General features: G+C 39.6%; 1 protein-coding gene across 1 annotated transcript in view; it reads left to right on the plus strand.

Moving 5' to 3' along the window:
• The window catches only part of UTRN (utrophin), a 543,338-nt gene that overhangs the window by 145,215 nt on the left and 370,602 nt on the right, over window positions 1-27,521 (plus strand). Inside the window, exons 14-22 of the mRNA XM_052646047.1 lie at window positions 2,961-3,068; window positions 3,347-3,526; window positions 5,450-5,619; window positions 10,193-10,316; window positions 14,272-14,359; window positions 21,376-21,617; window positions 22,272-22,452; window positions 24,550-24,695; window positions 25,859-26,071. Coding sequence (XP_052502007.1) covers window positions 2,961-3,068; window positions 3,347-3,526; window positions 5,450-5,619; window positions 10,193-10,316; window positions 14,272-14,359; window positions 21,376-21,617; window positions 22,272-22,452; window positions 24,550-24,695; window positions 25,859-26,071 — 1,452 coding nt within the window. The remainder of the gene's footprint in view (window positions 1-2,960; window positions 3,069-3,346; window positions 3,527-5,449; window positions 5,620-10,192; window positions 10,317-14,271; window positions 14,360-21,375; window positions 21,618-22,271; window positions 22,453-24,549; window positions 24,696-25,858; window positions 26,072-27,521) is intronic.

Below are 27,521 nucleotides of genomic sequence, written 5' to 3' on the forward strand. Positions count from 1 at the left end.
GCTGCCACTTAGAGTTTTCAGTCTGATTGGTGGCCTTTTGCCCATCTCCATCCTTCCAGAAAAGCAACCATCAAAACAGAATACAAATAAGCAAGACTCGTCTTCGAAATGCCAAAGAGTTGTGGTGTAGAAAATAAACGGATACTCTGTTCCCACATCCCAGGGTCCACTGTGATTCTTTTAAATGCCATTTATTTCCATCCACAAAAAGCAGCTATATACTTTTCATGGGATAAAAACAAATGTATGCTGTTTGTGATTTACTAAATATGATGGCAGAGAGAACTCTTAAAAAACACGTTGCATAGTTTGTCCCCATGTAAATTGTAAGTTACTGCCACCTGCCCTCAATCTTTGACCAGAATTTTCCTCTTGAGAATTGCATGATAGACCTGATTCTGATTTCTGAAATATTTACATTTTGCTTTAAAAAGACTTAAATTTACTTATCTTTTCTTCAGGCCAAAAAGTCACATAGAATAATTGAAATTTAACTTCATTAATGATTGTAAGGAGACTGATTCCTAGGGAACCATTGTGTTACTCTTCTTAAAATAATTAAAGAATTAAACTAATTTAAAATTCGGAAAGAATCAAAATTTGGTAATTACAAATATTTAAAAGTAGAGAGTGGCTAGGATTTTGGCCATTTATTATGTTAGGTTTAAAACTGACCTTTGAATGGCCTTCTGTTAGTGATATGGAAGGAGAAATCTTGTTAAAATATAGAAATGAAGCCAGCGTTGATACTTAATTGATAATTTGTTGTTATAGAGAATAAGACCAATCAGCTGTGTCTGAATTAAACAGTCTTTCAAGGGATTGTTGTTCACTTAGTTGCAGAGGCTTTAAGATAGTTAGAAATGGGCTCTGAGAATTAGTTCAAAATTTCTCCAGCGTGAGCCAAGTGTGGCCAGCGGGATATTCTGTGATTGACTTTAACCTACCTTTCCAAACTGTCCCCTGTCCTTTCATGTACTCAGTGTTCAGATCCTGCATTCCTGCTTTGTAGCTCAGTCCGAGACTGTCACGGCCGTGTGGCCATGCAGAGTAGTGCTTCTTCTCCGTGCAGAGCAGTGCTTCTTCTCCGTGCAGAGCAGTGCTTCTTCTCAGTGCAGAGTAGTGCTTCTTCTCAGTGCAGAGCAGTGCTTCTTCTCCGTGCAGAGTAGTGCTTCTTCTCCGTGCAGAGTAGTGCTTCTTCTCAGTGCAGAGTAGTGCTTATTCTCAGTGCAGAGTAGTGCTTCTTCTCAGTGCAGAGTAGTCCTTCTTCTCCGTGCAGAGTAGTGCTGTTTCCTTTCAGTGCTGTATTCGCAGTGCATGGTCCATGGTAGAGTCCTTATGGGTTTTGTACTGTTTTCATTCTTTTTGAAACGGTGAACTAGTCTTCTAGTCTCTGTGTTTTTGTTTAAGTGTGGCATCTGCCTTGAAATGTCTTTTTGCCTATCTGTCTTTAAGTTCTCCCCACCTGTTACCAACTCTTTTTGAGTCTGGCTCCTACAAGGGCCCTCTTGCCTAGTGATATTCGAGCCCACAGAATGAAACTGTCTGGTTCAGAAGCAAAGGAGAATTTTATTCTTTGATGAAAGAAAGGAAAGGAGTGAGCTTGCGCTGTAGTCAGTGCTCTCCCTGGCAGTCAGTCATTGATGGGGCTGACTTAGAGGGCTCCTCTTGGCGGGAGGGGCAGAGCTCTTGGGCTGCGGATCACAGTGCCATGTGCAGCCTCTCTATACCTGTCGCTGCCATCTTGGACTGAGGCATCCCACACAGCACTTGTGCACATAGGGTGCCCAGCTGAGGTGCTGGGCACAGTAACTCCCTTCTGGGAACACTAATCCACCCTGTTAGGTGTGAGGGCTTTGCACACTGCCCGCTATAAGCCAGTGAAGCTAGACTAAACCCAGAAGAGGTCAGACCATGTCACCTAGATTCCACCTTATTTTTCCCAGTATCCCAGTGGGCTTTGCCAGTGACATATCCATCAGGGACCATGAAGTCATTTATGAATTTCCTCTCCCTACCCCACTGTTTCAAAACTAGAAGCAGTCTTTGTGGTGTCTGCGTTTTCTATCTGGTGCTGCAGGTATTTTTGTGATAACTCTTACTACATTGAGGACAGAATTCAGATTTACATTATTTTCTTAATATTTGTCCTTTTCTGGGTGAAATATAAAGGCAGAGAATGGTTATTAAATAAACTGATAAATCAAACTTGAGAAAGAGTTGATTCCAAACACAGAACCAAGGATTTCCCCCCTCAATCTATAGAAGAAGGTTTCTGTGGTAAATACTACATTTTGGGAAAAACTATATCAAGGCAGCCATTTTTTAAAATCCCTCCTTCAAATTTATCTCTTTACTAAATATCTTATGTCTAAAAGACATGCATTGTTGGCCAATGAAGTTTAAAGATTTTCATATTGACTTTGGAGTAGCCTCAGGCTTCCTTTTCTAATCATAACTGCTGTTGAATCTGGAGCATTAGTGAGGTTGTGCTGCAAGATACCTGGAGAATCCATCAGCTTTGGGGTATGGGTCTGTGATCTGGCTCTGCAGTTTACAAGCCATGTAACTTGACTTCTCTCTCTTTTCTCCCTAATAGAGGGACTGAGAAAAGAAAATCTCTGACCTTCCCTCTGCATCTAGAGAGTTATAAAGTGATTCTTTTGCAGACTTGGATAGTTGGATTTAGCCTTTTAGAGCTATCAGCCTTCCTGAGAATTAGGTTTTGTTTTCCAGGTTTGAGGCTAATTTTAGGTTGATCAGTTGCAAATCTGTGAAGGGTTATATCTTAAGCAAAGATATTCTGAGTTTTTTATGCCTCAGGCTTAGGGGTTTGAAATCCTTCTCCCAGATGTGGATAAAGCCTCTAGTAACATAAAAATGAGAGATTTTAGAACTTGATTGAGTTGAATTACCAAATGATTCCCTAAATATATTTCTAACTTTGGTATTATTTGCAGTGCTTGTTGAAAGCATGGTTAACTGAAAAAGAAGAATCTTTAAATAAAGTCCAGACGAGCAACTTTAAAGACCAAAAGGAACTAAGCGTCAGTGTTCGACGACTGGCTGTAAGTGATGTTGTTGTCAGCACCTCTCTTGTGAGCCTATGATATCTTAGTGTTTTATGTCAATAGTTAATATAATTTAGTGAATGAATTCATTTCACTAATGCTAGAATGCTGCCTTGTAACATCTAGAACCAGAAGTCTTATGTTTTAGCTTTAGGGAATTAAAGCAGGTAAATTTTACTCTAAAATATACATGTTTACATTTTCTGACTGGGGAACAGGAAGATGAGTTCCTGTTTAAAGTGATTCAGTGATCTAATAAATATCTGAAATACTAGATTTTGAAGGAAGACATGGAAATGAAGCGCCAAGCATTGGATCAGCTGAGTGAGATTGGCCAGGATGTGGGTCAATTACTTGATAATCCTAAAACATCCAAGAAGATCAACAGTGACTCAGAAGAACTGACTCAGAGATGGGATTCCTTGGTTCAGAGATTAGAAGATTCCTCCAACCAGGTACCTTTTCTTCGGGTAATACCTTGTGCCATTACGTGGAAATTATACATTCAGGTATATTTTCAGTTCAGTTCAGTTCATTTCAGTCGCTCAGTCGTGTCCGACTCTTTGCGACCCCATGAATCGCAGCATGCCAGGCCTCCATGTCTATCACCAACTCCCAGAGTTCACTCAAACTCACATCCATTGAGTCGGTGATGCCATCCTGCCATCTCATCCTCTGTCGTCCCCTTCTCCTCCTGCCCCTAATCCCTCCCAGCATCAGAGTCTTTTCCAATGAGTCAACTCTTTGCATGAGGTGGCCAAAGTATTGGAGTTTCAGCTTTAGCATCATTCCTTCCAAAGAACACCCAGGGCTGATCTCCTTTAGAATGGATTGGTTGGATCTCCTTGCAGTCCAAGGGACCCTCAAGAGTCTTCTCCAACACCACAGTTCAAAACTGTCAATTCTTCAGCACTCAGCTTTCTTCACAGTCCAACTTTCACATCCATACATGACCACTGGAAAAACCATAGCCTTGACTAGACGGACCTTTGTTGGCAAAGTAATGTTTCTGCTTTTGAATATGCTATCTAGCTTGGTCATAACTTTCCTTCCAAGGAGTAAGCGTCTTTTAATTTCATGGGTGCAATCACCATCTGCAGTGATTTTGGAGCTCCAAAAAATAAAGTCTGACCCTGTTTCCACTGTTTCCCCATCTGTTTGCCATGAAGTGATGGGATGGGATGCCATGATCTTCGTTTTCTGAATGTTGAGCTTTAAGCCAAATTTTTCACTCTCCACTTTCACTTTCATCAAGGGGCTTTTTAGTTACTCTTCACTGTCTACCATAAGGGTGGAAGTAGTAGTTAAACTAAAAAGCTGTTTTTTTAATACCTGGTTAATGGTGAAATTGAAAAATTGACATGTATCTTCTTTAGTTTTCGAAACTGAATTTTAGCAGACCTTAGAAAACTTCTGATATCCAGTCATTCGACCATTAGTAACTGATAACACTTAGACATGATCTTGGTGCTCAGTCACTCAGTTGTGACCTCATCAGGCTCCTCTGTCCATGGGATTTACCAGGCAAGAATACTGGAATGAGTTGCCATTTCCTTCTCCAAAATGATTTTTTCATCTTAAATAATCTTATAAATTTAAAAAATATTTTAACACCTTGATAAAAAATAACCCTTTGGTTTGTACATGAATGTTTAGAGCAGCAAAATTCACAACAGCCGAAAAGTGAAACAACCCATACATCCATCAGTAGATACATGGATGGACAAAATGTGGTATATTCATGCAATGGAATAGTATTGTGTGCTGTGTGCCAAGTCACTTCAGTCATGTCCCACCCTTTGCGACCCTGTGGACTGTAGCCTTCTAGGCTCCTCTGTCCGTGGGATTCTTTAGGCAAGAATGCTGGAGTGGGTTGCCATTTCCTCCTCCAGGGGATCTTTCCGACCCAGGGATCAAACCTGCATCTCTTACATCTCCTGTACTAGCAGGCAAGTTCCTTACCACCAGTGCCACCTGGGAGTATTAAGTAATAATACAGTAATGTACCAATATATGAATCCACAGAGATGAACCCCTGAAAACACTGTGCTAAGTAAAAGTAGCTGGTCACAGGTTAATGCACTGATTCTATTAATACATGACATACCCAGAATAGGCAAATCCATGGAGACAGGAAGTAGATCAGTCATTTCTCGGGGCAAGAAGGAGAGAAGGATGGGAGTGACTGTTACTGGTATGGGATTTCCTTTTGAAATGATAAGCCTATTCTGGAATTAGAAAGTGGGCATGGTTGCACAACTCTGAATATATTGATGACCATAGGATCATATATTTTTCAAGGGAGAATTTTATGACTTGTGAATTATATTTCAGTAAAGCTGTTGTAAAACATTAAACCTGGTTGGTTTTTATTTCAGGTGACTCAGGCTGTTGCAAAGCTGGGAATGTCCCAGATTCCTCAGAAGGATCTTTTAGAGACGGTTCGCCTAAGAGAACAAGTAACTACAAAAAGGTCTAAGCAAGAGCTGCCTCCTCCTCCTCCCCCAAAGAAGAGACAGATCCCTGTGGATTTGGAAGCTAAAAAAAAGTGAGAACTATTTTGCACATGATATATTAATATTTTGTTCTCGGTACTTATTTTGTACTGATCGCTAATCATATGCAAATTTAAACAGAATTATCGTAATGGAAATTCAACTACTGAACCACTCACTACCTCTGAGTCTTCTGAATATTCCACTTTATACTGGTTAAGCATCTAAGTCATCTGGATTTTATTTATCTTTGGTTCGATTGGGAGAACTGTGTGCCTGTAGCCTTCATGGACAGAATATATCGTTTCCTTAGTCCTTTTTTTCCCATCGTTTACTGTGGGTGGATATAATTGTCTACGATCCTTTGTTTATTCTTTCTTTCACTGTCATAGTTCCTACAGTTTTGCTTTAGATCTATCTCCTTATTCTTTGTGACCCTCCTTCTTCTTACCTTTAAAAGATACTTAATTCAGGGAAGTAATTCCTTTAGATCGTTCTTTTTTCCTTCCCTTTCTCTCTTCATGTCTTCTTTCTTTCCTTGTTAATTCCTTTGTCTTAGTACAGGAATTTACTAATGGATCATGTTACCAAAGATCCATCTTTGGTAAAATTTGTTTCATTTTCTGACTCAAAAGAAACTCAGGATCTTTACGGGAGGAACAGTCAGTCTGGTATACACTGAGCTTTCACTAGTGTTGGAGCTTCTGCAGCGCTTTCCTATGGGCCAGGCAGGGACCACGCTCACCAGCCCTGGAACAGATAGTCTCAGAGCAGCCCTTGAATACTGCAGTTTTCTTGCCCTTTGACGGTAGAATTCCAGTGCTTGGGTACCTGGGCAGTTACTTTTGCCTGAATAAAAATAATATGATTTCCCCAGTTTAGCTTTTGTTAGACAAAGCAGGATTGCAGTTTTACCTGTTGACTTTAGTTTTGGTAATAAGGCTGCATTCCTGCATCCTAACAGCATCTGCTTTTAAGACCATGACTTGGACCTCTGAGTTGCAAACAGCAGCTGTGGAACTTTTACTTCTGGAGCCAAGGCAACAGATGAGGGAGATGCTTGTGATGTTGATCTTACTGTAGACCTTTTATTTCTTGAGTGTCCAGATTCTGTCCGTGTATCAGGCAGTGTGTATCTCCAGTGCTGAGTTCATGCGTTTGGAAACTGGGCAGGCTATGAAAGACTAGGGTGCATGAATAGGTTCTGGTACCAGTTCTGACTTCATGGGTTAGGGGTTCATTCCTCCAGGTCTGGTTTTTCCTGCTCCTGCCACATCCCAGATCAGATGCCAGGTTACCTATGCTTCTTACCAACTGGCCACAGGTTAGAGGGTTCCACCACCTCTTCCGTGGACTTCAGATGCCAGTTACAAGTCTAGGTTGTTGCCTATCGTTCTGACCAGTTCAGAGATTTCTAACACCACCTCCTCTGCTTCAGTTAACTTTGTAGAGTAGCTTACAGAACTCAGGAAGACATTTTGCTTAATAAATGACTGGTTTGTTATAAAAGGATATGACTCAGGGAGAGCCAGACTGAGGAGCTGCACAGGGCAAGACATGGGGAGAGGGTGTGGGCTCCCATGCCCTCTCCAGGTGCCTTGGTCTGCCTGAACATCCACGTGCTCACCTTCTGGAAGCTCTCTGATCCCTATCCTTGTGGCTTTTTGGGGAGGCTGCATTACAAAGTCATGATGGATTAGATCATTGATCTTTGGCCATTGATTCAACCTCCAGCCCCTCTCCCCTCCCTTGAGGTCAGGGGGGCAAGGTGAGACTAATAGTTCCAACCTTCTCATTACAAGGTTGGGTCTCCTGACAACCAGCCTACCTTTTTAGATGGGATTCAAAAGTCATCTCACTAACAGGACAAATGACACCTTTGTTGCTCTTATCACTTTGGAAATTCCAAGAGCTTGGGAACTCTGTGTTAGAAACAAGGCTGAAAAACAAATGTTTATTTCTTACTATAAATTGCAATGTCATGGTGCCTAACTATACAATCTTACACATGTCCATGTTGTATAGGGTGAGTTCTGTTGCAAGAAACAGAATACTGTGCCCAAAGTGACTTATACAGTGAAGTCATTGACTATCTCACGTTGCAAAAAGTCCGGAGGTGGGGCAGTTTTAATGGGAAGGTGTGGGTCAGCATCGTGGCACCTTGTCTCTGCCGTCCTCAGCATGTTAGCAAGGTAAAAGGCAAAACGTGTCTTCTCATGGTCCCAAGATGCTGCTGTAGCACTTGGCATGACAACTTTGTATAACCTGCTTTATACGCAGGTAGGGAAGTTTTTCCTTCAAACAAAAATTTTTTTTTTTTTTTTTTCAATCAGGGAGAAAGACCTTTTCTGGAAGATATTAGCTAACTCCCTGACTCTGATCTCATGGGCCAAAACTCAGACATTTGCCCTGCCCTGGGTTCCTGGGAGGTTGAATCTATCCTGCGTTTTCCATCTCTGTAGTTGTGTTCTGGGGGTACTCAGGCAGCAAGGAAAAAATGTGGGGAGGGAGGTGTCTGTTGGGTGGGCAACCGGTTGTGAGTTCCACAGTCTTCTGTCTGCGATTTGATTGATGCAGAAATGGCTTCAGTTCATTCTTAGACCCACAGAGGCTTGAGTACATTCAGTTTTGTTACAATAGACAGCAGTGAAATTTCATTATTAGAAATTTTGCCCAAATATTGTCTTTTTTTAAACTTTAAAACCCCTCTCAGTCTAATCATGGTGCTAGTTTTGCATTTTGGAGTGATACGCAACCACATCACCCCCTTCAATATGGTACCTCTTCAGAATTTAAGGGTACATTTCATATTCTAGTTTACATTGTCCTAAAGTCCAGAATATTGTTAAGTATCCTAGTGAGACTTGATTTTCTGATCCTTTATTATTTTTAGTCTGATGTAGAAAGCACTATTAGCTTGTCTTAAAATGGGCTGTCTGAACAGGTATGAACCTTGAATAACTGCGAAGCACAGCTTATAATACATGCTTCAGAAGTAATGGTTTATTTCCCCTTCTCCTCTCCTGGTGCCGCTAGTGGCTATTTTTTTTTCTTTTTTTTCTTTTAACACCATAGTAACAGTCATTTCCTATAATCTAGATTCCTATCTATTAACATGACCTGAGATGATCAGGGCGGCTCTAATACATTCATATTGTTCTTGCTCACATTGAGGGCAGAGATGGACTAAGTCTCCAAGGTCATTTAAAACATGATCTTTGGCTTGTGCTCCTGAAAGATTAAATAGAAATCTGCTGTGAAGATGACATGAGGAGTGTACGGTGGTTTGACTGATACTATGACCTTTGGTTATTTGCCTAGAGTGTCACAAAATCCCATTCAAATGACAAGAAAAATTTACCTTGGTGAAAAGACAAATACTCAGAATTCACTGAAAACCCGTTCAGCCAAGTTTCCCGAAAGAATCAGCAAGGACAACCTGTGCTTACCTGAGAATCATCTAAAAATATCCAGAAGTTGCTTTGAGTTCTGTGTGCAGAGTCCTGGTTACAAGCACAGACTGCTCAGCTTAAATCCCAGCTCTAGCCTTTGTTAGCTTTGTGGTCTGGAGAAGTTATTTAAAACCTCTGTGAGCTCAATTCCTTCATCATTAGAAAGGATAATAATAGTGTATACTCACAGGGTTGTTGTGAGGACTCCTGGAGTTAATAATGCACAGAAACCATTTGGAGAGGGCCTGGCATGTGGCCAGCACCCAGTGACTGTTTCTCCTCTTGTTCCTCATCACTGTGGTTTTAACTGACCTTCTCAACACCTGCCAGGTCTGTTCCCTTTTTTCTTTATCCACTGTTACTTAGTTTTGGCTCCTGTGACTACTACAGTCTATTTTTCTGGACTTGCCTCTATTGTTTCTTTTTAGGGACCCAGAAGGGTAAATATAATCATGTCAGTGCCATGCTTTAAGCCCCTCACTGGCTTTCTGTTGCCTTTCAGTTAAGGTTCAGCTCCTTCAGCTAGCCTGCAGGGCCTTCCAGTTACTGGTCCGAGAGGCTCTCTGCCACATCTTGTTCCTCCCTGCTTGGTTAGTACTCGCTATTCCAATTGCACTTAACTGCTTACAGTGCTCAGAGTGTGTTCCTCCCTTTCTTTGTTCTCCCTTTGCAAGGATAACTCGTGGGCATAAAGCTGTTGTTCTCCAGGAAGCTATTCCCAATTGAATTAGGAGGCATCCTGTGAATTTCTGGGATTGTTTCTGGTTTACCTTTATATTAAGAGCCCAGTCCAGTGCCTGGCATATATGAGGCTCAGTAATTACATGTTGAGTTAAAGAAGGCATTAGTTTAGGAATGTCTGTACTTGTTGTTACCTGTGGGTATCTCACCATATCTGTTTTTCATGATCTACAAAGAGCTTGTAAAAATACAGGAGTTTCTTATAATGTTTAAAAATTTTATTTAATAATTTTATTTATTAACATTACAACTTTGTTCCTCTTTTCATACCTCAAACTGTAAATGTATGATGTGATTTTGTGTGGTTACTGTATTTCTGTGTTGCCTTTATTTTTGAGGAGTGTATCAGTGTTGTGGTTGCTCTCTTTCTTGAGCCAAGTGAAACAGTAGTAGAAAATGAATGACAGTTGGTAATATCTGAATCTTAAATCAGGTTTGATGCTATAAGTGCTGAGCTGTTGACCTGGATCTTGAAATCGAAGACTGCCATTCAAGCCACAGAGATAAAAGAGTATAAGAAGATGCAAGAAACATCAGAAATGAAAAAGAAGTTGAAGGTAAAACATAAAACAAAAATATCCAAGTGAATAAAATATTTCATCAGAATGGATCTGCTCTTGGTATAAAGATGTGATGGGATCCAAAAATCATCCTGTAAAATAAATGTAGCCATAAGGTAGCTTTTAGAACTCTCTATTACATTTTAAATCTGTTCAAGCAGGCTGACATCAATTCCCTTTTTACTTCCTTCTTTTACCACTGAGATGTGCAGGAAGGGACACTTGCTAAAATGGTCCAGTTGTTACTACTCCTTTTTTAGCTTGATTAGATCTGTCTTAATCTGACACCTAATATTATATGAACATCATGCTGAAGATGTTTTGGCTTCTGAATACAACAAGCAATTTTGAATCTCCAGATTTTTTCTATATACATTTTTTTAAAGATGAGATGTATTTAAAAAAATAAATACTATAAAATGTATGGGATCTTAGCTGTGCTACTTTATACTGCGTGAGTAGTAATGTAAATTGAAGCAGGAGGTTGTAGTGATTTATGTCATTGGTGTTCATGAAGTCTCTATGCATCTTTGCATGAATTATTTGGGCACTTTGAGCAGTGCCAAACTCACTCCATCTTCATCACCAGTGGAGTGAGTTTCAGTTCAGTTCAGTTGCTCAGTCATGTCCAACTCTTTGTTGGACATGGACTGCAGCATGCCAGGATTCCCTGTCCATCATGAACTCCTGGAGCTTGCTCAAACTCATGTCCATCGAGTCAGTGATGCCAGCCAACCATCTCATCCTCTGTTGTCCCCTTCTCCTCCTGCTTTCAATCTTTCCCAGGATCAGGGTCTTTTCCAGTGAGTCAGTTCTTCACATCAGGTAGCCAAGGTATTGGAGCTTCAGCTTCAGCATCAGTCCTTCCAATGGATAGTCAGGATTGATTTCCTTTGGATTGACTGGTTTGATTTCCTTTTAGTCCAAGAGACTCTCAAGAGTCTTCTCCAACACCACAGTTCAAAAGCATCAATTTTTCTGCACTCAGCTTTTTTTATGCTCCAACTCTCACATCTATACATGACTATTGGAAAAACTATAGCTTTGACTAGATGGACCTTTGTTGGAAAAGAGTTTGGAGAACGTTTAAAAATTCAGATGTCCATGATGTGAGTTAGAAAGTAGTACGTACTGTGGGAATCGTGAGGAGGCCAGGATTGCAGCTGTCTCTATCTACTGGTGAAGTCCAGAGGGGGAAGTGACACTGAAGGGAGGGGCGTAGAGCTGGGCTCAAGGGCAAACCTGGCAGGCAGTGCCCTTGAGCAGAGGTTCAGAGTGGGGCAATCGTGCTGTAATGCTTGGAACAGAGAGTTTGTTTAGTTTTGTGTTAGATGTGTGTGTAAAAGTGGTAGAGAGTTAAGGCTGGAGAGATGGTTTGGGGTTAGACCTGACTTTGAATGTTTGCATGAGAAGTTGAGACTGATTTTTGCTTTATCATTCCACTGTGACTGTTCTTAGTTAGAGGTCACCACTGACGCTTGCTTTCGAAAGGATAGATTTCTATTTTCCTCAGATCTCCTTTCTCTGCAGCGTTTGCCACTGTTCACCTGCCCTTCTCAAATTCTCACAGCCTTAGCTTCTCCGACCAGTGGTCAGTGTAAGATATCAATCTGATTTTGCAGCTCCAGTGCTTGCAGTTAATTGATGACTTCCCACTGCGTAGGGAGACGATGGGAATGCTGCCGGGCCCCAGCATACAAGGCCTCCCAGGCAGGTGTCTTCTCTACCTCTCAGCACAGCCTCTGCAGCTCTCATTCACTCCTTAGAGCTCCAGCCCTCCTGACTCCTGTGCTTTTCTCAATCCTTTGCCTTCTCCATGTGTTGTTTTCTGGGCTCCAAATGGCCATTTAGTAAGCCTTTGTGCTTTGTGGCTGAAACACCCTCTAGTTCAGAAAGCTTCCATTAGCCTCGATAGGCAGATTCCATATTGCTTTGACCATACCCCTGTGAAAACCCTTACTGCATTTACATCATTGTTTATATGTCTGCTGCCAATGCTTAGAAAGTGAGGATGATTTTCCACTGAAGCCTGTGTTTTCAGCACTCTGTAAAGTTCTTGGCTTATGGAAGGAGAGAATGATGACTGTGGACAGTGGGGATGTGGAAGCACCATTATCAGAGCCCTCTGCACAGGGGATCAAGAGAGCCAGATGTGAGAGCTGTGTTCCATGATTTCATGTGCTTCTGAACGACCAGTAGAGGATATTAATCCAAGGCAATAAACTGGCAGAGAACTTGGAAGTTATGGTGATCTTTATGGAACAAATCCCATAAAATATTGATAAGTTCCATTGTGTGATCTAGAAGCAATTTTACTTTCAGAAATTGTTACTGTAATATTTGAGAGGATAAAAATAACAGTTGTGGAAAGGATAGGCTACCACTCCAATATTCTTGGGCTTCCCTTGTGGCTCAGCTGGAAAAGAATCCACCTGCAATGTGGGTGACCTGGGTTCGATCCCTGGATTGGGAAGAGCCTGTGGAGAAGGGAAAGGCTACCCATTCCAGTATTCTGGCCTAGAGAATTCCATGGACTGTATAGTCCATGGGGTTGCAAAGAGTCGGACACGACTGAGCAACTTTCACATGTGTATGTAAAGCATGATTGGCAGTTCTTATGTTTTTCCTTTATAAGTTTGCTTATTTTGTTGTTTTAGATAAATAGTGTCAGTAGGATGGGAAATATGTAAAATAAAGAAAATTTAACCATTGCTAATTTTTCTTGCAAATTTGGGAAATATCAGCTAGTTTTGTTTTAATGAAGGAATAACTTGTAACTGATGCAATATCTGAGTGGAGAATCCTTCGTTCAATGTACCACTGCCATAAAAAGTAGCAGATCAGTTTATATAATGCAGGTAATAATTTTCTCCAGTTTGATGGTAACTTTTTTGCATTGGTAGTTAAACAAAAGTAAGTAGTGTTTCTTAGAATCTCTTGTTCTTTCTTGATCTTTGACTATAAAAATGGCTGTTTGACTGAGTTACAGTAAAGTTTGTATGCATCAAAATAGGCGAGCTAAATTTATTGAATATTTGATAGTGGTTACCTTTATAGACCTTAAAAGTTATCTTAAAAGTTACCTCCAGGTTATCTGGTTGAAATAATATGGTTTACCTGGAAGTTTTTGTTTTTGCCTGGAACATTTGATTGTGCTATTTTGGACACTATTTGAGTAGTTAATTAATAGATAATTATTGACATTTCTAATATTGACTGTGTACACAAAAATTTAAGTGTGTTTTTGTGTGTCCATGATTTTACTCAGCCTTTTCTTACTGATTCTGAAAGATTTTCTATTCTTCTGTCTCTGAGATATAGGGACATTGAGAATATCAAACCGTAGAGACAAAAATATGAAAATTAGCAGCCATTTCTCAAATATAAAGAATAAAATTCTTTACTTTGGTCCTGAAACATATTGTCAGTGTCTAAAAATTATGTGTGAATTATGCTTGTGGTTAAAATTTGCATTATACCTTATGCTTAATATAAAACCAACAAATGATATTGAGACTCATTATTTCTTTCTGAAATCTTAAATAATTTTTGTTTGGTAATCTCTGTCTTCATAGCACATTCATTTGACTCAAACTTATTTTTACTGAGTTCATATATGTGACTAGATATCCTGGATCTAAAATACTAATTTTAATTATTTCCTCCTGATAGAAACTCATAAATGTAGTGTACAGATTTTTCCCTTATAAAAGAAATGAAGATTTTATACTGTTTGTTTGCATTTACCTTTTGACATTTAATAACTTCTGGCATCCTGGAGGGCAGCCTGACATGGCATAGTTTTATCTTGTAGTATTTTTTTAGGTAAACTTTGACTGTAACCCCTAAAGAGAATGTGAGAGGGCCATAAAATATAAAAATGTCAAGAAGCATCAGCATTATACTGAGAAGAAAGTTTGAACTATTCTTATATTTGGGGCTTTATTTTCAGGGATTAGAAAAAGAACAGATGGAAATAAAACCCCGACTGGATGAATTAAACCAAACTGGACAAATTCTTTTGGAGCAAATGGGAAAAGGTGAGAACATTGCTTTTTAAAAAATATTTTCTTAGATGGTAACTCTGAATGCTGTTTCAATTCAGTCACTCAGTCATGTCCAACTCTTTGCGACCCCATGGACTGCAGCACGTCAGGCCTCCCTGTCCATCCCCAGTTCCCGGAGTTTATTCAAACTCATGTCCATTGAGTGGATGATGCCATCCAGCCATCTCATCCTCTGTCGTTTCCTTCTCCTCCTGCCTTCAATCTTTCCCAGCATCAGGGTCTTTTCAAATGAGCCAACTCTTCCCATCAGATGGCCAAAGTATTGGAGTTTCAGCTTTAACATCAGTCCTTCCAACGAATATTCAGGACTGATTTTCCTTTAGGATTTATATGGATATTTATATGGTTAAGAGAACCCAAATAAAACTCTCATACCTCAGCAGGAGTTAAAATCCATTTGTGTGGGAGATTTTAAAATCTCGTCCATGGGGTTACATATTGGAGGGAGGCAGTAAAAGAAAATGTTACTTTGGCAATATAAGGGATGTGAAGTTACATTAGGGTAAATTCATTGAGATTATTTGATTTTTGATAGCTTTCAGTGCATTATGTTGATTTAGTACAGGTATTTTATTATAGTTAAATTTGACAAGGTGTTACTTGTGTTTGAAATTTGTACCTAAAGAACTTTTTTTCCCCCATAGACCCAGTGGCTCTGGAGAATGTAAAGATTAATATTTCTGCCATACAGTTTTGTATATGATTCTTTCGGGGTCTTGCTTTGAAAGACTTTTCTTATAAGCCCTATTCTTTATTCCAACAATAAGTGATTTGGAAGTCTGTTGCAGTTCTCTTTGATAAAAGCCAGAGACACCCAAAGCCGAGTTATGAATATTAGTAGATGAGACTCTTCAACAGTGTAGTTTTCAACCTTTTTATTTTTTGACTTCTTACTATAGGAAATGGAAATATACACAAAGCAGATAGAATAGTACAGTGAACCTCCTGTATCAATTATCCCTTCAGTAATTAATGATAGTCTACCATTCTCGAATTATCTGTACTTACTCCTCATCCACTTAATCATTATTAGTATTTTCACATTTTTAAAGTTATATTGAAATATATGAAACTGTCTTGTTTTGACAAACCTACACACACTTATGAATATATAGAATATTTCCACCTGTCCAGAAAGTTTCCTGGTGTCTGTAATGGATCAATCAATTGCTTCCATCCCAGAAAACCACATTTTAAAACACTTTAGATTGTTTTTCCCTCTGCCTTTTGAAAAATACATCAATTTATTTTGTAAATATACTGAGGTCACATACACATACAGAAAAACATGTATGTGCCCAGTATATATACATTTATTTATTAATTATGCAAATGTACCATTGTTATAAATTATTCAGTTCAGTTGCTCAGTCGTGTCCAACTCTTCATGACCGCATGAATCGCAGCACGCCAGGCCTCCCTGTCCATCACCAACTCCTGGAGTTTACTCAGACTCACGTCCATCAAGTCGGTGATGCCATCCAGCCATCTCATCTTCTGTCATCCCCTTCTCCTCCTGCCCCCAATCCCTCCCAGCATCAGAGTCTTTTCCCATGAGTCAACTCTTCACATGAAGTGGCCAAAGTACTGGAGTTTCAGCTTCAAAATCAGTCTTTCCAAAGAACACCTAGGACTGATCTCCTTCTCATATATATATATCATATATATATATATATATGATATAAATATATATGGGCTTCCCAGATAGCTTAGCTGGTAAAGAATCCACTTGAAATGTGGGAGACCTGTGTTCGATCCCTGGGTTAGGAAGATTCCCTGGAGAAGGGAATGGCTACCCACTCCAGTATTCTGGCCTGGAGAATAACATGGATTGCATAGTGAATGGGGTCACAAAGAGTCTGACATGACTGTGCAACTTTCATTTTCATATTATATATAACAATAATTGATGCTCTCTACAGCTGTTATTCTGCAGAATATTATTCTAGAATGTTATCACATGAGTTGCTGAACATTAAATATGAGAAACATTTCAGTTCAGTTCAGTTCAGTTCAGTTCAGTTGCTCAGTCATGTCCGACTCTTTGCGACCCCATGAATCACAGCACGCCAGGCCTCCCTGTCCATCACCAACTCCTGGAGTTCACTCAGCCTCACGTCCATCGAGTCTGTGATGCCATCCAGCCATCTCATCCTCTGTCGTCCCCTTCTCCTCCTGCCGTCAATCCCTCCTAGCATTAGAGTCTTTTCCAATGAATTAGCTCTTCGCATGAGGTGGCCAAAGTACTGGAGTTTCAGCTTTAGCATCATTCCTTCCAAAGAACACCCAGGACTGATCTCCTTTATATATGATATAAATATATATGGGCTTCCCAGGTAGCTTAGCTGGTAAAGAATCCGTTTGCAATATGGGAGACCTGGGTTCGATCCCTGGGTTAGGAAGATTCCCTAACCCATGAGGTGGCCAAAGTACTGGAGTTTCAGCCTTAGCATCATTCCTTCCAAAGAAATCCCAGGGCTGATCTTCAGAATGGACTGGTTGGATCTCCTTGCAGTCCAAGGGACTCTCAAGAGTCTTCTCCAACACCACAGTTCAAAAGCATCAATTCTTAGGCACTCAGCTTTCTTCATAGTCCAGCTCTCACATCCATACATGACCACTGAAAAAACCATAGCCTTGACTAGATGGACCTTTGTTGGCAAGGTAATGTTTCTGCTTTTGAATATGCTATCTAGGTTGGTCATAACTTTTCTTCCAAGGAGGAAGCATCTTTTAATTTCATGGCTGCAGTCACCATCTGCAGTGATTTTGGAGCCCCCCAAAATAAAGTCTGACCCTGTTTCCACTGTTTCCCCATCTATTTCCCATGAAGTGATGGGACCAGATGCCATGATCTTTGTTTTCTGAATGTTGAGCTTTAAGCCAACTTTTTCACTCTCCACTTTCACTTTCATCAAGAGGCTTTAGTTCCTCTTCACTTTCTGCCATAAGGGTGGTGTCATCTGCATATCTGAGGTTATTGATATTTCTCCCAGCAATCTTGATTCCAGCTTGTGCTTCTTCCAGCCTAGTGTTTCTCATGATGTACTGTGCATAGAAGTTAAATAAGCAGGGTGACAATATACAGCCTTGACGTACTCCTTTTCCTATTTGGAATCAATCTGTTGTTCCATGTCCAGTTCTAACTGTTGCTTCCTGACCTGCATATAGGTTTCTCAAGAGGCAGGTCAGGTTGTAAATTACTAGTACAGCTTAATTTCTTTCTTTTCTTCTCCCTCCCTCATTCCTCTGTCTCTCTTTCCCTCCTGTCTCTCTAGTTCCCCTTCCTTCCAAGTAGAACAGTATTTTCATTCACAGTCCACTGTTAAGTGTCTTATTCCTGGGTGTGGGCACCCCACTTGAAGATTACTCTTTCAAGTATTTACTTGAAGGGACCTAGAGACAGAGAATGTAATTTCCTTTAAGATACTTCAATAATTACAATAAATTATGTGTTAAATTCATGTTAGTTACAATCATAGATTCTTTACTTCTACATTAACATTTGAGCTTGGAAACCAGACTTCATCTGGGTGGTGAGGGGGTAATTTCATAAGTCTGTGAACTCAATTAACTTCTTGTCTGTGTCAGTGTTTGGTGGGTATGGCAGATTTAGAGTTCAGAGACTCATAGGAAGACTACATAGGGAGGGAGATCATGAGAGGTTAAAGCAAGAATCACACTGAATTGGGGAATGAATGGGAGACCTTGGTGCCTCTTGTCTTTTCCTAGTTTTGTGTCATTGGGCAAATCAAGTAACCCTTTTGTTACTTTGCTCCCTTGTCTAGAAAGTGAAGAAGTTTCGATAGGTGACGACACCTTTTGCTTGATAAAATCTTACTATGAATAGGCATTTTCTATAATATATACTCTGAAAACTGAGTTCATGTGAAAGTGCTATTTGCGAAAGATCAAGTACAAATATCAGGGAATATATGATATTTTATAAAGGGGTGAATTTTGTGACCTCGTGTATACTTGTTTAATTTTATAGTGAATCTTTGATATTTTGCATTACCTTTTTTTTTTTTTTTTGGAGCTTTGGTAGCAGTGAAAATTCATTCATTCCTATAGGGCCCCAATTCTGTTTATTTTAAAAAACGTCAGTCGTTAAAATTTTTTAAGATGGGGTAGGAAGCTTTGAAATGGGGAAATTGATCTGAACAGAGTCTATATATTCTGGGTTTAATTTTCTCATTTTTGGGGAGTCTGTGCCTTTTGTTAGTGAGAGAAGAAAAGTGATTAAAAAAATTTCCCACTGTTATTCCATTTTATCCATTATTCTAATTTTACAGTGTTGCATTTTCCTTCTTAACATGTGGTTAGTGCTGTTAATCCTACTGCTGTTTTAAAACCAGAAATGTTGAACAGAAATGAAAGAACAACTGGGTCATCCTTCCTGCCTTTCCTCTTCCTCAATACATTTGAAATAAATCCTAGACCTTGGATAATTAATGTAGAAGTGTTTTTACAGAGTGTAAATTTACCCAGAGTCTCCCTAAATAAGGAGGCAGATCATGATTCAATTCAGCTAGAAAAACACATCAAGCTCTTCAGTAGACAGATGTTCAAATAATTGTATCACTGATTTTCTCAAACTAGTTTCATCAAAACATTCCAGCACAGTGCAGTCTGATAGGACCTTTCTACCTAACACGTGTGAATTACGTTTTGTGACATCTCTTGTAGCACAAAAATGTTTTTAAAAAGTGATATAATTTGTTTTGTTTGACTTTCACAACTGCCATAACAAACCTGGTTTTCTGGTTTAGCTTATTTTATTCCAAAAGATCATTAATTACTATAACAGGAAAGTGGGGCACTTGGATGATGTAGCTCTAAGAACTGACTCCTGTTTGTCTGGCAAAGTCCTTGTGGCTCAGATGGTAAAGAGTCAGCAATGTGGGAGATCCGGGTTTAATCCCTGGGTTGAGAAGATCCTCTGGAGAAGGAAATGGCAACCCACTCCAGTATTCTTGTCTGGAGAATTCCGTGGACAGAAGAGCCTGGTGAGCTATAGTCCATGGGGTTGCAAAGAGTCAGACATGACTGAGTGACTAACACACATATAAGCCTAAAGAATTTGATAATGATGAAATGTTCTGCAAACATTTCTCTGATTTTAATAGTGATAGATTGAAAAGTTAACGTCAAGTGAGAGTAAGTAGCCAGAATGTTATATTTTATCCCTTCTAGAAAATTAATACAAGGATGGGATATTGATTTTGGCTTTAGATCAGTCATCTAAGAGTTGGATGTTCTATAGAAATAGAAAAGCTATAACTCTGGACCTCTAGGAGCAAAACAATTGTTTTAAAAGACAGTGTAGGGTTTTCCTCTTTTAAGATGTAAACTGTGCTTTGTTTATTACTTTGATACTGGTCCAAACTATAATAATATCAATCTTAGAGGAGGGAGATTTAAATTTTGAGAACTGGTTTGAAAGGGCAAAGTGAATGGATGGTGAAATATCATGAGTGAATAAAAAAATATTTGAAGATTTTCAGCTTGCCTAGAACCTAAAATAAGTACCTCTTACCTATTTTCTGGATTTGTAGTGACAATTTTCCATCTTAGGAATTTTATTTCCAGCTTAATTTCCTTTCTTGTTTATCATAAATTACCCTGACATGTAAATTGGAAGTGGCTGATGTTATTTCTTTGCCCACTTAAAATGGAAATGGCCAGGCAGAAGCACAGGCTAGATTTCCATTGCTCAGGTAGTTTGTCGGAAAAAAACTATTTTTTTTTTTTTTTTTTTAGTAATTTATTTAGTTTATGACCTGAATTAACAGGGCTAATTGAACTTGAACTGTGGTGTGAATGTTTTGTCTAGGTGTGATGTTGTATTATCTTTGTAATGATGGACAGTTTACTTCAGCAATTGACATGGGTGATACATGTACATTATGTAATGTCACGTTTGTATTTCTAATTTTCAGTGGTGTGTTACAAAATTTTTCAAAATTGCATCGTCTCTGGATCCTAGGTGATCTTTTGTCTTACATGCCATTATTTCCCCTGTAGAGCTCTCATTACCCTGGATTTTGATGGCATATATTTACAAAGTTTTATTGCCCTCCTACTTAAATAATAAAGATGTTAAGCCCATCTTTTCAACATGCATGCCTTCCTCAGGATATAGCATTTCTTTTGTAGATTTCCTATAATTTTTCATAGTAATTTTATGACTTGGTAGTATTTTATATTAAGGGACAGACTATGATAAAGCCTGTTATTATATATAACTTATTTTTATGAACATTCTCTACCTCTCAAAAATATGAGACAAACAAAATTATAAGATGTCAACAATAAACATAATTTTTTTTTTCTGATATGTTTCTAAGTAGATAATCTTAGCACTGCATTGATATTTTGTCATTTCCTGGTCTATGTGTAACATTCCAGTAGGCTTGCTAATGCTTCTTGCTGAATCCTGCCTGCTGACTTCCTTTTCTGCACTCACCAGGTTGCTCCCAGCACTAGGGACTCTAGACATTTGTTTTGAAATTCCTATGACATGTGGTTTGGTCACCAAAGTCTCAATCTGTCTCCTCCTTTTCCTCTCTTTTTCCTGGTGACAGAGGGCCTACCTTCTGATGTCAGGGCCTCAGACAAATCCAAACACTTCATTTTATTTCTCAGACTCAGACTAGAAACTAGTAAAGCAGTAGGTTGCTAAGGACAGAAACACACATTCTGTAGAGAAGGCAGTGGCTGACACTCCACTGTTACGCTTTTTGTGATGGTCACCCCACTCCTGAACTGCTATTATAAGCTCCCTCTCTCCTGTTTTTATCAGGGAATTAAACATAATTATTTTTGAGAGCATCATTTTAATTTTTGTTGTGGAAAAAGGAACTTAAGAGAGTGATCAGTAAATATAATACTGCCTCATTTTCAATATGTTATAATGTTTACAGCAAATTGAAAACAAATTTTGTAACAATATCTAAAGTATCTGCTTATTTTTTATGTCTACCTAGAAGGTCTTCCTACTGAAGAAGTAAAAAATATTTTAGAGAAGGTATTATCGGAATGGAAGAATATATCACAGCGTTTGGAAGATCAGGCAAGAAAAATACAGCTGCAGGAAGATATTAATGCTTATTTCAAGCACCTTGATGAGCTTGAAAAGACCATAAAGACAAAAGAAGAGTGGGTAAAACACACTGCCTCTTCAGAATCTCCCCAGGAGTCCTTGCCGAGCTTGAAGGACTCCCATCAGGTAAAGACACAGCCATCCAGCATATGAAAGGACTCTATGTCCAGTGCTGTGTTTAAAGAAGATGCTCGCTATATAAGGAATCGAGAAAAGTAGTAGTGAAGAATAGAAACACAGAGAATGGACTTGCAGACACAAAGAGGGTAGGAAAGGGGCGAGTCGAGAGAGTGGCACTGACATATATACACTGCGGTGTGTAAAACAGCAAGTTCCCGGTGGCTCAGTTGGTAAAGAATCTGCCCGCAATGCGGGAGACCTGGGTTCAGTCCCTGGGTGGAGAAGATCCCCTGCAAGAGGGAATGGCAACTGACTCCAGTATTCTTGCCTGGAGAATCCCTGTGACAGAGAAACCTGGTGGGCTATCATCCACAGCGTCTCAAAGAGTCGGACACAACTCATCAACTAGCACTTTCGCTTGCACACAATAGCTCCCTGAGTATAGAACAGGAAGCTCAGCTCCGTGCTCTGTGATGACCAAGGAGGATGGGGTGGGGTGAGTTGGAGGGAGGCTCACAAGGGAGGGGATACATGTATATATTTAAAAAAATAAAGAAGATGCCCCTCGTATCCCATGCTTTCGGTGAACTCTGCTCTGATTGACTTTCTGTGAGGATGTTCATCCTCAGCGAGTTGTGCGATCACATTTTCTCTTCGTAGCGGGAGCTGACAAACCTCCGAAGCCTCCACCCCGGAATTGAAATGCTGCGTGCAAGCTGCTCAGCCTTGAAGTCTCGGCCTTTTGCCCCAGACTTTGTCCAGCAGGATTTCGAGAGCTTGGTGGGCCGCTACCAAGCCGTGCAACAGGGTTTAGAAGAGCGCCACCAACAGCTCGAGAAAGGTAAACCCACTCTCTTGCATTTTTCTATTGGATGATTCCACCATCTTGCTTTCTCAGTTTGACTTAACTTAAAAATTACTCCTAATTAAATCTGGAGAAGGAAATGGCAACCCACTCCAATATTCTTGCCCGGGAAATCCCATAGACAAAGGAGCCTGGTGGGCTGTAGTCCATGGGGTCGCAAAGAGCTGGACATGACTGAAGTGACATAGCGCAGGATGCGTTTAGACCTTTAGTTCACTTGCTTGCTTTACACCAGCCTCACTGTATATTCCTCTGTGCCCGCCACTCTTCCACTTCTTAATATTCAGACTATTTCCTGGATTCACACTTGTTCGTAAAAATGCAGACATCTTTCACATGCTATTCAGACTGTGTTAATGGGATATAATGATTTTTAAAGTTTTTTTTTTTTTTAGAGTGTTGTTTCTCCCTTTCACTGAAGAAGGCCAGCTGATATCATTACTAACAAGGCTAAAAAGAATGATTGCTTGCTCCTGTTCGCTCCAGATGGTTAAAGTTTTAGCAATACTGTCTCCTCTTTTCAAAGAAATAGTGTTCCTCTTTCAATGTCAGAAACATTTTGAAGAATTTTTACCTTTGGATTAGGACTGGTCTGGAAAAGTTAATTCCTGTAGATCTTTAAAACTCATTCCTCGTATATTATTTTCTCCTTGGTTTTTAAGTCAGGAATTGTGTTGTATTATGTAATACTATGGGAAAGGCATGCTGAAAAGCTACACATTTAACCATATCCTTCCTTGGGGCAATTGTAAGTTATGTAATGACGTTTAAGACTGGATGTGTGCATGGCGAGCAATTGTGTCTTGTTTCCTTTCTTTTGGAAAGGCATTTGGACACCATACTTCTGTTGACTGAACTAGTTAATCTAGACCCTGAAGGGTTTGAGAGGACCTCCTTTTCAATTTGCCATTACGAAATAGGCTTTTATTTTTGACAAGAGCAGTTTAAATATTTATTTTTACCTTTAGAACAATTGGTAAATTTATTTATTTTTGTTTTTGATTGTGGTAACGTATACATAACATAAAACTTACCATTTTAACCATTTTAAAGTGTAGAGTTCAGGAATGTAAAATATTCACATTGTCATGCAACCCAGCCCCAGAACTTTTTCCACTTTGTAAAACTGAAACTATATACCCGTTCAGCAGCAGCTCTTCATTTCCTCCTCTCCCCAGCCCCTGGCAGCCACCATTCTACTCTCTGTTGCCGTGAGTTTGACTATTCTAGAAACCTCTCCTAAGTGGAATCAGACAGTTTTTCTTTTTTGTTGACGGGTTCATTTCACTTATCCTCAGAGTTCCTTTTTGTGGGTTGGGTATGTCAGAATTTCCTTCCTTTTGGAGGCTGAATAGTATTCTGTTTTGTGTAGACTTCATGTTTTGCTTATCTATTCATTTGTAGATGGGCGTTTGGGTTGTTTCCACCCTTGAACTATTGTGACTAATACTTCTGGTTTCTTAACTTTTGGGCTGGTTGGTCTCAGCTCTTTGTGGTTCATATGAGGTGGCTTCCTCCCCATTCTAGTGTTGCTTGTCTGTAAATTTTACATCAGTGGCTGAAGTAGCCATCCCTCCAGCTGGCTGGGGCAGCCATTATTCCTCAGGGTACCTGTGCACCTGGCTGTGGTGTTTTGTACAGCGTCCACCCCTCTGCGGATGTCAGCCTGTCTACACACTTGAACTTAGAGGATAACTGGCTGAGGGGATCTTTGTCTCCTTTTATTCTTTGTGTAGCTACTGGGGAGAAGGAGATTACATGAGACAAAAGGATCATTGTAGTACCGTCTTCAGAGAGACATTTCATCATGATGAAATGAAGAAAAATGATGGTGGGTTACTTAATATTTCAAGCATCAACATCCGCAGGAATGAAGTCACCACTGTCTGACTCTCAGAAATGCCAGTAGAGTGATTTATTTGATCTCTAAGAGAGACCCTTTGTAATTTTAATTATGGAGTTTAACTTCTTGTGTAATAGAATTCACCTATTATATATGAAGATTAACAATAGATATAGAAATATTAATTTCCTAACAATAGTTTCTCAAAGTGAATACTTTTCCATAAACAGAACTGAAGAGCCGACCTGGACGTGCGTATTTGGAAACATTGAAAACACTGACAGATCTGCTAAATGACTCTGAAAGTAAGGCCCAGATGTCTTTGAATGTCTTGAATGATCTTGCAAAGGTGGAGAAGGCCCTCCAAGAAAAAAAGGTAATATATGTTTTAGGTCTAAGTGGTCTAGGTTCATTTCTAACATATATATTTTGAAATGTTTTTTTAAAAATGTATTCGTTTTGGTCAAAATTGATCAAACATTGCTTATATTTCTTGTAATTTGAGAGTTAATTACTATAATTTAAGATCTCAGATACAAGATAGTTATTAAATGCTTTTAATAGAATTTGCTAAGTTACTTCTGTTGTGTCCGACTCTTTGTGACCCCATGGGCCATAACCCGCCAGGCTTCTCTGTCCATGGGATTCTCCAGGCAAGAATACTGGAGCCGGTTGCCATTTCCTCCTCCAGGGATCTTCCTGACTCAGAGATCGAGCCTATGGCTCTATGTCTCCTGCATTGGCAGGTGGGTTCTTTGCCACTAGTGCCACCTGGGAAACCCTTTAATAGAATAAAAGCATATTTTCTCCTTCTATTTGACTAGCTTAAAATTCTCAACTGGATAAAATATCTTTAATGAAATGAAGAATATCGATTGTGTTCTTCTTTTTCTGTGTTGAATGAAAATGCTTCCCTGGTCACTTAAAGCATGTGCCTGCACTATTTCATCAGATATAACTGATTCTCCATCAAGCCTTGCACACTGGGCCCTCACTGGGCCTGTTGTTCTGCTGGTTTTTAGTGCAGAGAATGTTGGATTGGCCAAAAAGTTTGTTCAGGTGTTCCATAAGATATTACAGGAAAACCCAAATGAACTTTTGGCCAACCCAATATATTGTCTTGAAACCACACACAACTCATATAGGGAAAGCTATGACTTTTTTGATTATACTTATTGGTTTTTCATGGGACTTCCCTGGTGTTTCAGCTCTAAAGAATCCACCAGCAATGCAGGAGATACAGCAGACGTGGATTTGATCCCCCAGTCTGGAAGATCCTCTGGAGGAGGGAATGACAGGTCACTCCAGTGTTCTTCCCTGGGAAATCCCATGGCCGCAAGGATTCAGTCCATGGGGTCTCAAAGAATTGGACGTGACTGAAGCAACTGGGCACATTCTTTTCTCATGAGTTTTTCACAATTATTTTTTGATCAAATTCTCTTTAAAAAGTGATTTTGACTGTTTATAATCATTATTATTGAATATATCTTCACAGATAGATTATTATGTGTATTTTTAATCTCTAACTCTGTTTTCCAGGCTCTTGATGAAATCCTGGTGAATCAAAAACCTACCTTACATAAACTTGCAGAAGAAACAAAGGCTTTGGAGAAAAATGTTTCTCCAGATATAGAAAAAACATTTAAGCAAGAATTTGATGATGTTCAAGGAAAGTGGAACAAACTGAAGGTCAAGGTTTCCAAAGATCTGCATTTGCTTGAAGAAATTATCCCCAAACTCAGAACTTTTGAGGTAAATTGAAAGGCCAGTAGGAGGTTTAGTTTATTACAGAGTAAAGTAGTAATTGTCAGTAAATATCTATTATTTGAGCAGTTTGCATTCTTTCTGGTCCCATGTTTGTTAATGTACTTAAGATGGGATATAAAATTCCAACCAAAGACATACTTTTAATGGTGCTGGAAAACACATTTATCTCTTTTTGCCTGGCAAAAAAGCTTATTGGTAGCAGTAAACTGGACCTTGCAGATAAGAGAAAATTGCTTAAAATTGTCAAAATAATGTTTCAGAGATGAGCCTGCATGAAATAGCTGGTGGTTAGATTGCAGTGGAGACTCGGTTAGAGTGGTAGAAGTTGCCTGGATAGTAGCAGATAGCCGAGTTCTTGAAGATGATTTGTTAAGATTTCAGACATTTTTGGACCTTTGTAAAACCTGAACTAGGCTACTAACAACCAGTATCAGATTGGGAAAGCAGGTGATTTGAGGGACATGAAAATTCGGCAAAGTGAAAGCCGACTCTTTGCTACCTCATGAACTGTACAGTCCATGGAATTCTCCAGGCCAGAATATTGGAGTGGGTAGCCTTCTCCAGGGGATCTTCCCAACCCAGGGATCAAACCCAGGTCTCCTGCATTGCAGGCGGATTCTTTGCCAGCTGAGTTGCAAGGGAAGCCCAAGAATACTGGAGTGGGTAGCCTATCCACTCACCAGGGGATCTTCCTGACCCAAAAATCAAACAGGGGTCTCCTGCATTGCAGGCAGATTCTTTACCAACTGAGGTATTCAGAAGCAGGATCCTTTGTTCCATCTGAAAATGTTGGCAAATAGTTCCAGAGGAAAGGATAATGTGAGGATGTAAGGAGAAACTGGTCAAGGTCCATGTCAAATGGGACAGTCAGGATTTAATGTTTCACCTGCAAGGAGGATGAAGAAGGGAAGTAATGACGGTCGGGTAGAGAAAAGGATGAACTTCTCTACCTTCTCACCTGGTAGACAAGGTCGGGATGAAGGATGAACTGATTACAATCTCTTTGTAGCCCACTAGTGCTTCCTTGCTTCCTTTGTGGCTCAGCTGGTAAAGAATCTGTCTATAATGCAGGAGACCTGGGTTCGATCTCTGGGTTGGGAAGATCCCCTGGAGAAGGGAAAGGCTACCCACTCCAGTATTCTGGCTTGGAGAATTCCATGGACTGTATAGTCCGTGGGGTCATGAAGAGTCTGACAGGACTGAGGGATTTTCACTTTCACTTTCAGTGCCTGTTTACCTTGGTCTTTTGTGGTTTATTTTCTCTACTGATGTATCCAAAGTATACTTCTCATATAGTGCCTGGCATAGAGAAGGCACGCAGTGATATTTTTCAGTGAATGAAATGAGATTAGTAATGTGAGATTTAGATGTGCACACACACACACACATATATATATATACTTAGAGATGTTTTTTATACATATATATGAGAATT

This window comes from Budorcas taxicolor, chromosome 9 (assembly GCF_023091745.1).
Source record: "Budorcas taxicolor isolate Tak-1 chromosome 9, Takin1.1, whole genome shotgun sequence".
NCBI lineage: Eukaryota > Metazoa > Chordata > Mammalia > Artiodactyla > Bovidae > Budorcas > Budorcas taxicolor.